Source organism: Phaethon lepturus, unplaced genomic scaffold (genome assembly GCF_000687285.1).
Source record: "Phaethon lepturus isolate BGI_N335 unplaced genomic scaffold, ASM68728v1 scaffold21122, whole genome shotgun sequence".
Classification (NCBI taxonomy): domain Eukaryota; kingdom Metazoa; phylum Chordata; class Aves; order Phaethontiformes; family Phaethontidae; genus Phaethon; species Phaethon lepturus.
In genome coordinates, this window is record NW_010522945.1 from 48,064 (window position 1) to 62,923 (window position 14,860).

Sequence of the window (14,860 nt, forward strand, 5' to 3'; positions counted from 1 at the left end):
ATAAAGGGGTGGTCAAAGGAATGTCAACATTCTTTCTTTCTCTGAAATACTGCTTGCTTGTTGTGAAGCTTTGTCTACTCCTTTGCAGCAGAGAATAGCATTTAAGTACAGAAAGCCTTTCTCTTGTGACAGCAGTGAGTTCACAATTGATGGGAATTCTGGCCTCCCTCTTTCAGCCCCATCTCTTGCTTCCTAGAAGGTGCAGCTTCTTCTGTATTGACTATGGAATCTGTGAGTGGAAAACCAGCAGTGTGAAGCCTTTTGTCTGTGGCTTATCTTTCTTTCTTCCAAGTCAGATTATATAGTATACAGGTGAAGAACAAGAGGTGGGCAGAGCAGTACTACTGTGTCTTCTGATTCCTGTTGCATCAGGCTATTTTATGCCAGAAGTGGAAGATTGAAATGCAGTAAAAGTTGTGTCCACTGGAAGAAATACCACACAGTAGCTGCCTGCCAGAATGTAGTTAAAATGATTTGTCAAGCATCATACAGAAATTTTGACAGAACTGTGGGTGGAACTGAGGTGTTTTTTTTTAATGCACTAAATACCTTTACCTGCTTGGTTAATTACACTATTATACAAAGCGTCAGGTTTATTTATGGGATTTTCTTAACCTCAGACCTCTAGAAGTGATGTAGATATATTTTATCTTAATTTTTGCATCTGGTCAAATAAGAGGCAGTTCAGAGCTGTTATATTCTAATTCTCAGTAAGGAATGACTTTTGGTTGCTTTCAGTTAATGGTGCCAGATGTGTTGCTCGTGATGCAGATTCAGGCATGGAACGTGTTGGCTTTAACTCTTCCATTAGGGAAGAGGCTGAGCAATTCCTGGAGCTACCTTTCTCCCTGAAGTATGCTGTTAGGTTGGCTAGACTTCTGTGCAGTTTTTCTCCTTTTGAATCATTCCAATAATCAAATTGTTAGGGCAAATTTGACTTCGTTAATTTATTATGCACTGTACAGAATGTAGCAGAGATTAGCCTAAAAATTCCTCCCCAGTCTTTTCACACATACCCTCTCCTCCCTCCCCCAAAGTGCCTGAAGAAATAATGAATTTGTTGGAAGTAGGGGAATGCAGTAGTCCTAATCAGGAGAGGAATAATTATTGTTGTCAGAATTCTCCTTTTGATTACTACATGTGACAGAATAAGCTGACACTTGCAAAAAGAAGAAAAAGCTCAACTCATCCCCAAAGTTGGAAACTATCTTAGAAAGTATTTCTCAAGCTGGTGTGTTGCCTGGTTGCTTTCATTCGTCAAGTGTGCAGAGCTTATTGGGCCTAGGAAGGTTTTGGGTCGTGTAGTGGAGGACAGTGTGGAGAGCTGCACTTTGAAAAGCATGTTTTGAACTTGGGCACTAAACTCCTGGAAGAACCTCAGTACAGAAATCCTGGGTTTCCCAGGTGAGAAGGGAAGACTTCTGCTTCCATGAAGACACATGATGTATGGAGCATTTTCAAGGAACAGGCTGAAAGCAACCAAATGTGTGTTACTGAAGCAGCAGCTCTTAGTAAAATCCTTGGTTAATACTTTGGCTGAAAATGGAAGAGGGACTCTGCCCTAGGGCTTTTTTCCATCCTGCCTAAGGAATTCTTACGTTCTATATCCAAGTGTTTTTTTTCTAGTCTAACTCTTGTCTGCAAAGAGGGGAATAATATCTCAGTAAGGTATGTTCAGTTAAGAGACTGAGAAACAGATCTGATCTTTAAATGGTTCAGTTGAGCTGCAATAAGAGGCAAGGTAATAATTTTTTGAACCAATACATGCTAAGTATTGTATTTAATATTGATAGCCTTCTATAAGACTGCAATGTGGAATTCATCTTTGGGGCAGGTCAGTTACTGGAAAATAATGTTTGAGTATGTTCTTGCTCTATTAATCTCATATTATGAGTGAAATGTGTTCCCTGAATGGCAATCGCCAGCTGCCGAAGTGATTGAAAACTGCAAAATGTTTGGCCGAATGCTGTACAGATAGCTCTATTTACTGCTTGCTTTTTGTCTTTTCTTTCCCTTCTGGCATTATTCCACTTCTCCTTCCCAGTGGTAGATCATGGCTTTTCTTTTCTTGAGTTGTTTTAGGTCTTTCCTCTTTTCTTTGCCTCCGTCCTCCTTTTTTTTTTTTTTTTTGCCACTGTTAGTCCTCTTATCGGTTTGTTTTTCTTCCTTCCCTAACATCTTTTTATATCCATCTCTCTAACTAGCTTCCCTTCCCTCTCCCCACCTGCTTCCACACCCATTCATCCATGCATACGTTCGCAGAACTTGGAAATGTTAGCCGTCACCTGGTATGTTTGACCAGAGAAATAACCACAAACCTGTATGAAAAATGGGGAGCCTGTTATCCACTTATAATACTCAGGTGAGAATCACTCTTCAGCTGTTGAAATTGCCTGCAGCTTGGTTTGTATCAGTCTCCAGTTGGTGTTTGAAATTTGAAGTTCTACCTTTCTAATCTCCAGCTGCTGGAAGGCAGTGTGAGCTATTGCTCCAAAACCTCATCTCTGAAAACCATTTATTTTAAAGTGTCCCTGTTTCATATAGCTGTGCTCCATCATGGAAGACAGGGCTCTTGAGGGAGTTGTTTGCTGCTCTGAGCTTCCTGAACCATTGTTTTAGCCCTTCTGGTGAATAGATTCTGTCCTCTGTTGCTCAGGATGTTTCCCAGCTGAAGCAGAATGAAACAAGCCAAATTGCTGCTTGTTTCATCACTCCGAACTGAAGAGGTTGCATGCAGTCTTTCATAAATTTGCAGTTGGTGCTTGATTGGAGTTACTGAAAGGTTTCCCAATGAGAGGGGCAACAAACTTTTTAATAAGTAGAGCCACAGAAGCTTTGAGATGAGCCAAGGGAGTTCCCTTGGGAAGGTTTCTGCAGCATCTTTGTAGTCATTTCTCATACTAAAAAAGTCAACCCCCCTAGTATTGTGTAGAGGAAATGATGACAGGAGAGTGCCTTCAGATAGTTTATACTGATGTGAGTAAATATTGCTCATGGAGATTTACATGTTTCCTTTCATTGCTACTGTTCTGAATAAACTGAAGGTAACCACTTCAAATGCAAGTTGTTGTTCTGTAGTGCTGTGAACAGTGGAAGAGTGTTGTTTTCCAGGGCTGGAAAATGGGCAGCAGTTGAGATGCCCAGTTACCCTTTGTGCTGTCTGCCACTTTGCTGATTCGTAATATGATTCTTTCTATATTTGCATTATATTCACTGCAGCATCATACCAGTTAACTTCTTAATTACTCCTGTTGATCATTTTTCCTTAGGTTTTACTGGCCTTTTGTGTGAGGAGAACATCAACAACTGTGATCCTGATCCTTGCCACCATGGGGAATGTCAAGACGGAATTGATTCATACACATGTATATGCAATCCTGGCTACATGGGTGCCATATGCAGCGAGCAGATAGATGAATGCCACAGCAATCCTTGCCTCCATCAAGGGCGCTGCATTGATTTGGTGAATGGCTACCAATGCAACTGCTTGCTGGGCACTTCAGGTACATAAAGCACAAGTGGAAAAATCAGATTCTAACACAATTCAAGCATTTAATTATTTCTTGTGTGTGCTAAATTTGCATACAGAGATAAGCTTGTGGTATGAGTGTATCATTTTCACATTAGTTTTCCTTGCTGAGTTTTCCTGTGTTTGTGTGGATTGCCAAACCCTCATTGGTAGTGCAACTGATCTTGGAAGAATTTACCTCCTCCTGTCTCCCAGAATTCAAGCATGCAGAAAATAATAGACATGTTGTTCAAAATGGTTTATTCTTTTGTTTAAACATTTAGTCCAAGTTCAGGGTCATATTTCGTCAGCACCCAGGTGCCATTCCTTGGTGTTGAAGTGCTTCTGCACCATCGCCTGTTTAAGTTGCACCAATGCATATGCAACTTTGAAGCAGGTGGGATTCTTAATTTGGTCATTTCTGGAAAATAGTTTTGTTGTCTGCCTTGTAAGATTTGGCCTCCTTATTCCTCTGACTTTTTTTCAGGAGTGAACTGTGAAAATAACTTTGATGACTGTGCAAGTAACCCATGCATTCACGGGGACTGTATTGATGGCATTAACCGCTACAATTGTGCTTGCAAACCTGGATATACAGGTAAAGTCAGCTACCCGATAGCTTTGAATTGTTTTGCAGATAGTTATCCGGGTAGCTAAGGAAGCTATTCTTTGCATACTGACTGCAAGGGATTCAGTAAGTATCTTGGTAAGTCCTTCTAATCTTTGAATCTCAGCGTCTTACATTACAGCAAGTGCTACCAAGCAGAAAAATGGCCTAATCTGCACTGTGAAATGCCATTCTTGTTAGGTAATTACATCCAATTCATGGTTCTTGGTTTTACAACAAATAAACCCATGTGACTTCGGTTTATTATTTACAGCTTCTTTCCAGGGACAGGGAGACTGCAGATGATGTAGAAAGGTGTTTGATTAGACAGTACCTTGGGCTTTCACAGAAGTGAACAGTATTTCTCTTTCTGTATAAGCAAAGCATTAACTCAGTGTTCTAATGAGCTGCTCTCTACTCTGAAGTCTCCAGCTGAATAACCTGCTTTTTTCAGTACTTCTCTTTCATAGTGTGGTCTGTTCTGTCTCCTTTTTATAATTATAAGGACTTATCTAATACAGTAAAAGTAGGGCTGAAAAAAGAAGCTTTTAGGCACTTTTGGATCCATGCTTAGAACTGTAGATCTACATCAGGACTATTTTTGATGACTAAAGCACATCTCGACACTGTTTATAATGGACTTAATATGTTTGGAGCCATGTAGGGTAATACGCTCATAAAATAATTGTTGTAAGGCAGTTGGTACTGTTTATAACAGTTTTCTCATCACGTTTGTTACTGTTTATTACTGAATGATTCTAATTAGAATTGATCTGAAACGCATTAGAAATAGCCCTAAGAGGTTTCATGTGTCTTGTGCTTTTCTCCTGGAGTCTTTCTAAACTTCTGATGCTCCTTCCTTCCTTTGGCTCTGGCATGGTGGTACTCTTTAGTCCCCAGAAGAGGAAGAGGCTGATCACTCTTGCCTTTCAGTCTTCTTTGTTGCTGGCATACCATGTTTGTTATACCACTGGACTTCTTACTGTTATGACATTAAAATAATTCAGTAATATGATGAATTGGCATATTCTAGTATTTAAAGAGCTGGTTTGCAGGGGGTCTCATTACTTTGTCCTTTCCTTATGTTAAAAATGCTTCCAACTTACTGCAACTTTCACTTTGTTTAGCTTTCCAGCCTCACAAGATCTTACGGTCACTACTTCAAGGATCTTGCAGTCGTAATCAGAGGCAGGCAAAACAGGAAATGGTGTTTTTTAAGAGAGTCCCTTTTGCGCAATAAACCACAAGAACTATATTTACTGCAGACAGTATGGCAGTATTGGTTGTTCAAAGGGTAGGTACTTTCAAAGCAGAAGAGCAGGGCTATGACAAGTGGAGCTGAAGAGGTTTGTTCCAAGCATGATACCGTTGAGTGATTTTTGCCTTCCTAACGAATATTAACCGGTGATTTTTAGTGGAATTCTATTGAGCTTCTTGAATGGTTTGTAAATACTTGTTGAGTGTAAGTGCTGTTTTCCAGGAACAGAAAAGTGCTGCATCTTTCAAAAATGCTTCTCTTGGCTTCAGTTAAAGCAAAGAGGCATGCAAACTCTCTCCCGCTGCACTGGCTTTACTGAGTTGTGTCTTAATGTATGTTCTTGCAGACATGCAAAGCAAATGTTCTTTTACAAAATACTATTTAGTAAGTATTGGGTTTTTTCTAGGCCCGCGTTGTAATGTGGACATTGATGAATGCACATCCAGCCCCTGTCATAATGGTGGAACATGTATAAATGAAGTCAATGGCTTTCGGTGTGTATGTCCTGAAGGCTACCATCATCCTCACTGTCAGTCACAGGCAGATGGCTGTCTTAGTAATCCCTGTGTGCATGGCAACTGCACACACATTACTAGTGGGTAAGTAATTATTTGTCACGTTAAACTTACCTGCTGCCTTCTATGCTTTTTTTAAAAAACTTACTTTGCCCAGAGTTCCATCCTGACTTGAGGTTTCTGATTTTTCTCTAATTTCTCAGATTAGGATCCAGACTTATTTGCTGCCCATGGCATAATCACAGTAAGGTGTAGACCTTTAGTCACCAGCTGCAGTCAGTGCTGTTTCGACATAGGTTTTTCTGTCCTGCGTTGTGTTCTTTGCTGTCTTTGCATGGGCACGTAGCACAGGGTGGACTGCCACTGTCTAGAGGGAAGGTTTGGCAATTTAAGTGAGTAGAGTGAATGCAATGAAAATAAAGAAATGGTTCCAAATTGAATCTTTGGGGAGCAACAGCTATCTATTCCATCAAACTCTAAAACGTTTAATGTGGAGACTCTCTTTGTTAGCTAGTGCTGTTCTTGCTACCCAAATACTCTGTATTAAGGAGCAGGCAGACAACTTCTGACACTAGGAGATAGAGCAATGTTTGACTTAGAACAGTTTGTCCAAGTCTGAGATTTCATCAGCTTTAGTCACATTGTTGCATGCCTGAGAGAGGAAAGGAAAGCTCTTTCTGGCTATTTTGATTGCTTCTGAGTCTTCCCATCCAGGAAGGTCAAATGCTGATTCCAGGAGCCCTGAATCAGACCTGTTTTTGGTAAAATGGTAAGTCTGGGAGCGCAGGACCTGTGGAGTCGACAGGTTTAGGGATGTAGGGCTTGTGTTTGTGAACCTTCCCAACTGTCTGTGGACTAGCAGTGCCTCCCGGACGTGTGCTGCGTCCTGGAAAGTGTTGTCAGCACTTGGGCAAGGAAGCGATTTACCACTGCGGGTAGCTCTGTAGGGCAGGATTCAGCACTTTCCCTGGAGCTGGAAGGAAGGTTGGCTTTACTGCGAATTCAGCCTCCATGTAAGCTTGGAAAACAAATGTTTTGGTTCATCTTGCCTATCATCTGTCACCTGCATTCGTATTTATGCCCATGTACACCTTACACTTAGGGCCAGATAAAGTCTTGTTTGCTTGACAGGGAGGAAGGCCAGTGTGTGTGTTGTGTGGCCTGAGCCCAGGGTGATTCACCAAGTCCTTGGTTCTATGTCACAGGGGTGGAGTGCTGCTCTACTTCAGCTTTTGAAACATGATGAAGAAGATTGCTCCCACTCCCAGCCAGCTGTTTTCATTTGTAACCACTACTTTGTATTAAATCAGTCTAGTTATCTTTGGAACTTATTATTCCCCTCCACTTTTTTAATCCTTTTTTTTCTGTTTAAATGTGCTGAGATTATGTTATCAAAGCAGAACCATATTGCTGGTTGACTGAGCGCTTTGTGAAAACTCTAACAGAGGGAAGTGTGGTTTTAAGGGAGGGTTTATTTTCAGTATTTTCAAAACTATACAGCTGGGGTAAGCAGTCTAAACGTAACTTAGGGCTCTCCTAAAGAGAGGTCTTCTGGTTTTCTCTCCAAAACTAATCTGCAGGAGAAACTGGTAGAGGAATTATTTCAGAATGCTCTAAAATTACTGCTGTTTTTCCCTCTAAAGGTACAAGTGTATCTGCGACCCAGGCTGGATAGGAGATTACTGTTCAACAGAAGGGAACGAATGTAAATCAAACCCATGCCAGAACGGAGGAACTTGTGAGGATCTGTTGAATGGATATAGATGTACCTGTAGGAAAGGATTCAAAGGTGAAAATTCGGAGAGAAGTTTCTGTTCGCTTTTTCCTTTCCACTTTATTGCACCCTTAGTGCCATTTTAATCTTTTCATTAAACTTCAAGGAAAAAGGAATCAGGAGGGGAAATGCCATGGTTTTATGAAGTTAAATTACAGTCAGTTCATGTAGACATGGTACAGTAGTAGAATACTTAGTAAGCCCATATCTAAGCCTTGTTTGGACTCATTAAGAAATGTCCTAGTGGCAGCTCAGCTTAATTTTCTTTGTAAGAAAGTTAGGTTGAGATATATAAATGTCCTGGGAATTGGAGGGGCATTAAACTCAGAATTACCATGGCTGCTGTCTGCTTGTACCCACTGAGCCCATGAGGACTGCTCTGATCTCCTTTCCCACCTGCTGAGATTTTTCAAATACAGAGGTGCTGTCCACTGCTGTGTAGGATAATCATGCAAGTTAAAACCTCTTTTTTCATTCTTCCAAGAAGCACCAAGTTCTTAGCAGCATACTCTCCTGGTTTTTCCCCTTCTGCTCTCCAGGTGTGAACTGCCAGGTGGTGGTTGCTCCTTGTTCACCTGATCCTTGTGAGAACTCGGGAATTTGCCAAGAATCTCCTGACTCTGAAGGCTACACCTGCCAGTGTGCCCCTGGCTGGGAAGGTAATGAGGGTGGGGAGCATACTGTACTTTCAGTGCTGAGCAGTATTGGCATTGAGCCTTTTGACCATTGCCTTGTGAGGGATCTTACTTCTGGACTCTCCATGTTTCAGGGGAGAGATGTACAGTGGATATTGATGAATGTCTGTCCAAGCCCTGCAAAAATCATGCTCTGTGCCATAATATTCAAGGCAGTTACCTGTGTGAATGTCGGCCAGGCTTCACTGGAGGAGACTGTGACAGTAACATTGATGACTGCCTTTCAAGTGAGTATCAGCACATTGTTCTGTGTTTTCCAGTTTTTCCTAAAAACAATTTTGCTGTGCTGTTGATGACTGCTATTTGACAGATACTGAAAGTTCTTTTATAATCTCTTACCAAAAAGAAAAAAAAAACAAACCTCAGCTTTTTAAGACTTGCATGTTTGAGGCAGTCATAATCCATCATGTTCAGCTGCTAGAAATGGACTACAGTGTTCTAACTGATAGCAGGCGTTGTTCCCAGATTCTTAACTCAAAAAGGTCCTTAGAGTTTACATACTTTAATGAGCAGCACTGTTAAATGAAGAATTATATTTGCCTGAAATTTTAATACACTGAGTTAAAGTAACACTGCAGGGCTTACCTGTATTTCAACATTAAGCTTGACTGAGGTGTGGTGGGAATCTGGGGTATAGCAGTCTTTCCTGAAATGCCTCTGTCTGACATTAATACTCCAGCAAGAGCGGGTCCTGTTGCTGTTCCAGTTAATCCATATTTGAAAGCAACTTCAGCAGCAGGAAGGCCTTCTGTTCCAGAATATAGGTATCAGTTACAGGAGGATAGCTCATACACTGATGAGTACTGAAATTGTTTAAATTACAAGAAGGCAAATGTTGATTTCATGCCCTTGACACTGCTGTTTACAAGGGAAACCAAGTACATACTAACTTCTTTTTCTTGCGGGGCATATTCTGTATCATCATCAGATAAAATCAGAGTCTCCTGAGAAGTGTCATGTGTTTAAAAGTTCATCTGTTACTATTTGAAAAGTGGTTTATCAAACCTTGGAGGAGTTCACAATGTTGTAATTATTTAATTGGCTGGCTCTTTAAAAAAAAGTCAAAAAAACCAAACTTCTATTTTTTATTAGAATAGCTTAAAACCAAACCAAAGTCTTTAAGACTTTAGGTATGAATGTAGAGAGTTGTGTTTTGCACTGAAAAAAAAATTAAATTTGTGATTGCTGTAGAGAAGATCCAAACAAGTCTATTAGCAAAAGTTACTGTGGGAGACCTCAAAGCAGCACTGCTGAAAGAACTTCTAAGATGTCTGGCTCAGCCTGAGCTTTTGATTGCCTCTTTCTGAGCAAACATGTACAGTACAAAAAATGGCACGGTGCATTGACCCAGAGCTTTGTTTACTGAAGCCAACAAAACTATTGCTTGTCCTGTTAGTTTTTATATGGGTGTCTGAAGATAAAAACATTTTTAAAGTGTTCTTTAAAAGAACTTTCTTAAACAGCTGGGAAATCTCTCTCTATTCCTAAGTGTTCTGAGAGCTGTGAGATTCATCCTGTGTTGTCTGTTAGGCAGCACACCCATGAGGTTGAAGAAGAATTTCAAATTACTTTTACAGCTGATTTCATTTAGCATAACAAAAACCTTCCATGGCTTGAGCCAAATGTCTTTAATCTATGAAGCAAACAAACCCTCCAACAGCAAGAACTTATTGAAAAGTTGATACTCGAGTCTCCTTTTTCTGTCAGTACATGTGCGGCACAGAAAATTAATGCGCAGCTTTTGGCTTCAGCCATAAGTGGCTGGCTGCCATAGACACAACATTTTATAGCTGCCGGGGGTCTCACTTTGTGCTTTTTCTCTGCAGTAGTCAGATGGGCCTTTAAATGGATGCAGGTGTGTCTCATCACAAATTTTTATCATGTGAGCATATTTCTCAGTCAATAAATGAGCTTTAATTACCTTTCACATCTGTTCTCTTCATTTACCCGTGAACAGAACGATCTTGTACTTATATTGAACTGTGCATTTTGGTGGTCTATTTGCATTTTCAAGTTTGTATTTTAGTAGCACTTAAAGATAGTCATAGAACAAAAAAACCTGCTCTGTAATCTTTTTCTCATCACCCTTCCTGTCTCCCCTTTTCCTCCCCGCTCCCAGTTTCCCTCCCTGCCTTCATATACATAGGCTTTTGGTCTAGGGAATGCAGAGCAGAAAAGGAGTCTGGCTTCAGAGGCAGTATCCAACAGAGGAAATGTGGGTCTTAAATCCACAAGTGGAAAGAGCAAAGCAGGAAGAAACTCCTGAATGACAGAGATCTTTCAGGCAGACTGGTACTTGTGGAAGTAGAAAGAATACAGTAGTAGGGGGTGTCTTAGACCAAAAAACACAATACACAGTGGAGTATTGGATTCTTGTTTGGAATACACAAGTAGCAAGACTATGATAGGGATAAAGAATATGTCAAGAAATGTAGCGGTGAGGAGAATCCAAGGTGGTTTATGAATTTGTGAGCTTTTCTGCCAACCTTCAGTCAGCCTTTGATGCTGGGAAAAATGCTAAGTGCTCAGTAATTCATAAGTGTTCATATATATGTACTAATATACACATCCACATTTGATTTGACTGGACTGCTTTCATGCTTAATTTTAAGCATCCAAGTTCTCTAGTGTGTTGAGTGGTGACTGGAAAAGAGAGAACGGTCTGAGTTCTTTTATGAATAAGACTTGGTAACGAAGAAGAAACAGTTGCTGTGCTGTTTGCAGTGTCTTTATCGGTAGGCGTTTGTCAAAAAAGCAGAGTCTGAATTTTAAACCAAGAGACTCTGGGCCTGGTTTTGTTGGTTTTGGTTGAACAAATCCCAGCAGAGAAACCTTTAGGCCCTGAAGCTTGGTCTTGGTCAACACCTTCTTGTGAATTCGTCATTGATAATGCTTTGCAATTATCTCTTCCATAAAGTGACTTAGAAAAACTTGTCAGTAGTCTGTCACACTTTGGGCTGTGTGATACCTTTTTTCCTAAAAGCTACTATTCTAGGCCTGGCCTTTGGCTGTTACCTGTTTTAACACTTACTGTAATGCTTCTATTTTAGACCCCTGCCAAAATGGAGCTTCATGTGTGGATGGAATAAACTCTTTCACTTGTATCTGCCTACCTGGTTTTCATGGAGATAAATGTCAAACAGATACCAATGAATGTCTGAGTGAACCGTGCAGGAATGGAGGCACGTGCACCCACTATGTCAACAGCTACACGTGCAAGTGTCAGCCTGGGTTTGAGGGAACCAACTGCGAGAACAACATTGATGAGTGCACTGAGAGGTGAGATAACTTCACTGTGCTGCTGCACAAAGGAGCCACGCTGCGTGTGCTCATGGCTTGAAGTCAGTCCCGCTCAGAAGCGGTTTTTAACGATGAGGATCTGTTTCCCTGCCTTTTGTCACTGAGACATACTTTGTGATTCATGCAAGGAAAACTTGCTTACCTTGTGCAGGATACCAGCTGAAAGACAGCTGCCTGTCAAAGGTGGTCTTCTGTTTGCACAACGAGTTAGAAAGTTCCATTGTAGGAACAATACAACAGTGATTAACAAACATTAAGACAGTAACAGATGCTAGCTTATTAAAACAAAAAAAATTATATTTTTATAAGACCATTATCATATAAAGGAGAGGAAACAACTGATTGGTTATGAACCATTACTGTGTTGAGAAATACAAAAGCTGCAAAAATGGAAGTGATGGCCAACTCTCAGAAAGGCAGGAAAATTAAATTAGCCCTGAGTTGAGTTATTGACCGCAAATAATACGAAGCAGCAAGCAGAAGGAACACTAAAGCCACAGATTCTGTTCTGGAAAGGTTTAATAATCCGAGATCTTTTAATGCCCACAAATTGGTTGTGGGTTAGCAGCGTTGAGATAAAACCTGAGGTCATCCTAAGGGGGAGGTGTGGAACTGAGTTAAAATGCTCAAAAGCTGGCCCTTATGTAAATGGTTCACTTGGTAGTTTTAAAAACTCTTTGAGACTTAACCCTGTGTATCCATCATCTGCCTGCATATTTATTTTAAGCTTTGTTAGGATTGATGTAAGTAACTTTAGATTCTCAAATGGAAATAATTTCTAATAAAGCTTGAAATGGTTTAAAAAAAAAATTAAGTAGTAATCTGTTCCAGTCTAGTTACCAGAAACAAACGAGGCGCCTAAATGCAAAGCTCATGCTATTGTCATGCATTTTCTGCGCACAAAGAAAAAAATCTTATCTTTTATAAAATTGCATTTGTGGGGGAGGAAGTATTTTAACATCTTTTGCTTAAGAACAGGATTGTGTCACTGAGGGTGTGTTTAATTTGCCCAACAGTTGTTTAATCAAGTGAAGTATGTTGAGTGTTTTAGCAGAATGCCTGGTTCTTCCTTGAGGTTCATCCTGTTTTTGTTTTCATTATCAGTCAGGACAGAAACCAGTCTGGCAGGTATGAATGAAGGTTGTAGCAATTTTCAATGCTCTGCCAAGCTAAACCAGTCACACCTTCTCAAGCAAAATTTACAGAGCCATACTTAAGAGCACCATGATGGTTGGCTAATTTGAATTAGGTTCAAATAATTCTTCCGTGTCTCATGTGAGAAGCCGCCTGTGAGAGAGTGCCATCTTCTTTTGGAGATAGGTTCCTGATTTCAGTGGAACACATCAAGTGATTAACAGTTCCTCTGTCTTTTCTTCCTTGTTTTGCCATGAATGTGAACAGCAGTTTTTGCTCCTTGTAGAACAGAATTCAGGTCACAAGGCAGAGGAACATCTCTGATAAATAGGTTAATGTTGACACCTCTACTGTAATCACAGTCGTAATTTAGGTACTTAAAACTTGCACTGGAAGTTCAAGAAGGTGAGTCAGTGGCTTCTCTCATGCAAGTACCTTTTGACAGCACACAGGATAGATAACAAGCGTGAATTTGGGTTGTGTACTTTGTCAAACTGATTATCTTAAGTCTGATCTAGGGTTATTTTCGGAGGAGCAGGAGTTTCCTGGCAAGCATTTCTTTAGAAGGGAAAAGGAATTAATTTTCCATTAGTTAGACTTCTTCTAACTTTCCCAGTCACTTCTCCGTAGGACACCTAATCTGGCAGAATTTTGTAGGATCAGAAGATTGGCGGGGGGGGTGGGGGGGAGTGTGTGTGTAATTCCTTTGATCTGAATTCTGCCAGGGCCTGTATGAGTAGTTTTACAAATCAAGGACTTAAGGTTCTCATGAGAAGATGAGGAAGGGATTTAGCAATACCAATACTTTCACATAATTTCAGTGAAGAACATGCCTGTGTTTTGCATGGTATACCAGCTTTTTCCTTGAGAAAACATACCTGTGACTCCTTTGAAGTTGTTGTTCTTTTTTAAAAAAGGCAAATTGTTTTGTTTCTCATAATTTGTAATACAATTGTAGTTTGTAGTAAAATTTGTATAAAATTTTTATCAGTTTGAGCAAACCCCATGCCTGCCTGGTACAGTACTGTTTGTGGTCACATTGAAGCTGGGAAGATTTCATTAAATAAGTTAACTTCATCACTAATGACTCACTGCAGCGCTGCTTTACTTTCTTTGCCTGCCAAGGTAAAAGACAGCGAGCTGGAGTCCCCTTGAATTGCTGTTATCTGGTTTATGCTTCTTTAGCAGGAACTTAGCAGTGGTCAGGTGATCCCATAATCTGGTGTTCTCTCTCATTTCAGTAGTGTTTATGTGCTGTTTTGGCTGTGAGCTAATTGCATTTTGTCTCAGCTTACCTTTGTTCTCACTCTCTTGCAGCTCCTGTTTCAATGGAGGCACTTGTGTGGATGGGATCAATTCCTTCACTTGTCAGTGTCTGGTGGGGTTTACAGGACCCTTCTGCCTCGTGGAAATTAATGAGTGCAATTCACATCCTTGCTTGAACAAAGGCTCTTGCGTAGACAGCCTAGGCACATACCGATGTATATGTCCTCTGGGTTATACTGGGAAGAACTGTCAGGTGGGTGACGTTTTCGTGCCAGTTTTGCACAGGGCACCGATGTTTGAACTCTCCAGCAGCAGAAGTGATAGAGTCAGATGTGAGGTACCAAACGTGGCAGAGCGCTTGTTCCTTCAGTTCTGGTAAGAGCTGGTTGGCCTGTTAGCCCCAGGAAAAATAAGTCCAGTCTGACAGAGCAGGTGCCCTTGTTCAAAACTCTGGAAATCAAGAATGTCTGTCTGTAAGGAGGAGAAAAATGCTTGGTTATTTATGAAGACAGGTGTCATTGGAACTTTCTAGATTAGTTTTCTTAAATGAAAAACAGCTGTTAGCTTTGAAAATGGCTGCATTTTGTTTGAAGCATAAAGCTGTCCTGATTGAAGGCAGAGTCCTGTATTAAAAACACTGCCAAACACACACAAAACAAAAAGCAGAATATCAGCCTGATTAGCAGGACCTTGATTTAACTGGTTTATTTTTTACGGGGAGGTGTAGTTATTCCAGGCTGATTAGAGATTTTTTTTTCCCATAAGAAGCCAGAAAATGTTTGGGGACAGTAACTGATGTGATT

General features: G+C 40.5%; 1 protein-coding gene across 1 annotated transcript in view; it reads left to right on the forward strand.

The window, feature by feature from the left end:
• The window catches only part of NOTCH2 (notch 2), a gene marked incomplete at its 5' end in the record, with an annotated part of 75,165 nt that overhangs the window by 38,358 nt on the left and 21,947 nt on the right, over positions 1 to 14,860 (forward strand). The window contains 8 exons of the mRNA XM_010281991.1: positions 3,270 to 3,503; positions 3,996 to 4,106; positions 5,780 to 5,972; positions 7,532 to 7,677; positions 8,202 to 8,321; positions 8,432 to 8,584; positions 11,408 to 11,636; positions 14,109 to 14,310. Of these exons, the coding sequence (XP_010280293.1) occupies positions 3,270 to 3,503; positions 3,996 to 4,106; positions 5,780 to 5,972; positions 7,532 to 7,677; positions 8,202 to 8,321; positions 8,432 to 8,584; positions 11,408 to 11,636; positions 14,109 to 14,310 (1,388 nt within the window). The remainder of the gene's footprint in view (positions 1 to 3,269; positions 3,504 to 3,995; positions 4,107 to 5,779; positions 5,973 to 7,531; positions 7,678 to 8,201; positions 8,322 to 8,431; positions 8,585 to 11,407; positions 11,637 to 14,108; positions 14,311 to 14,860) is intronic.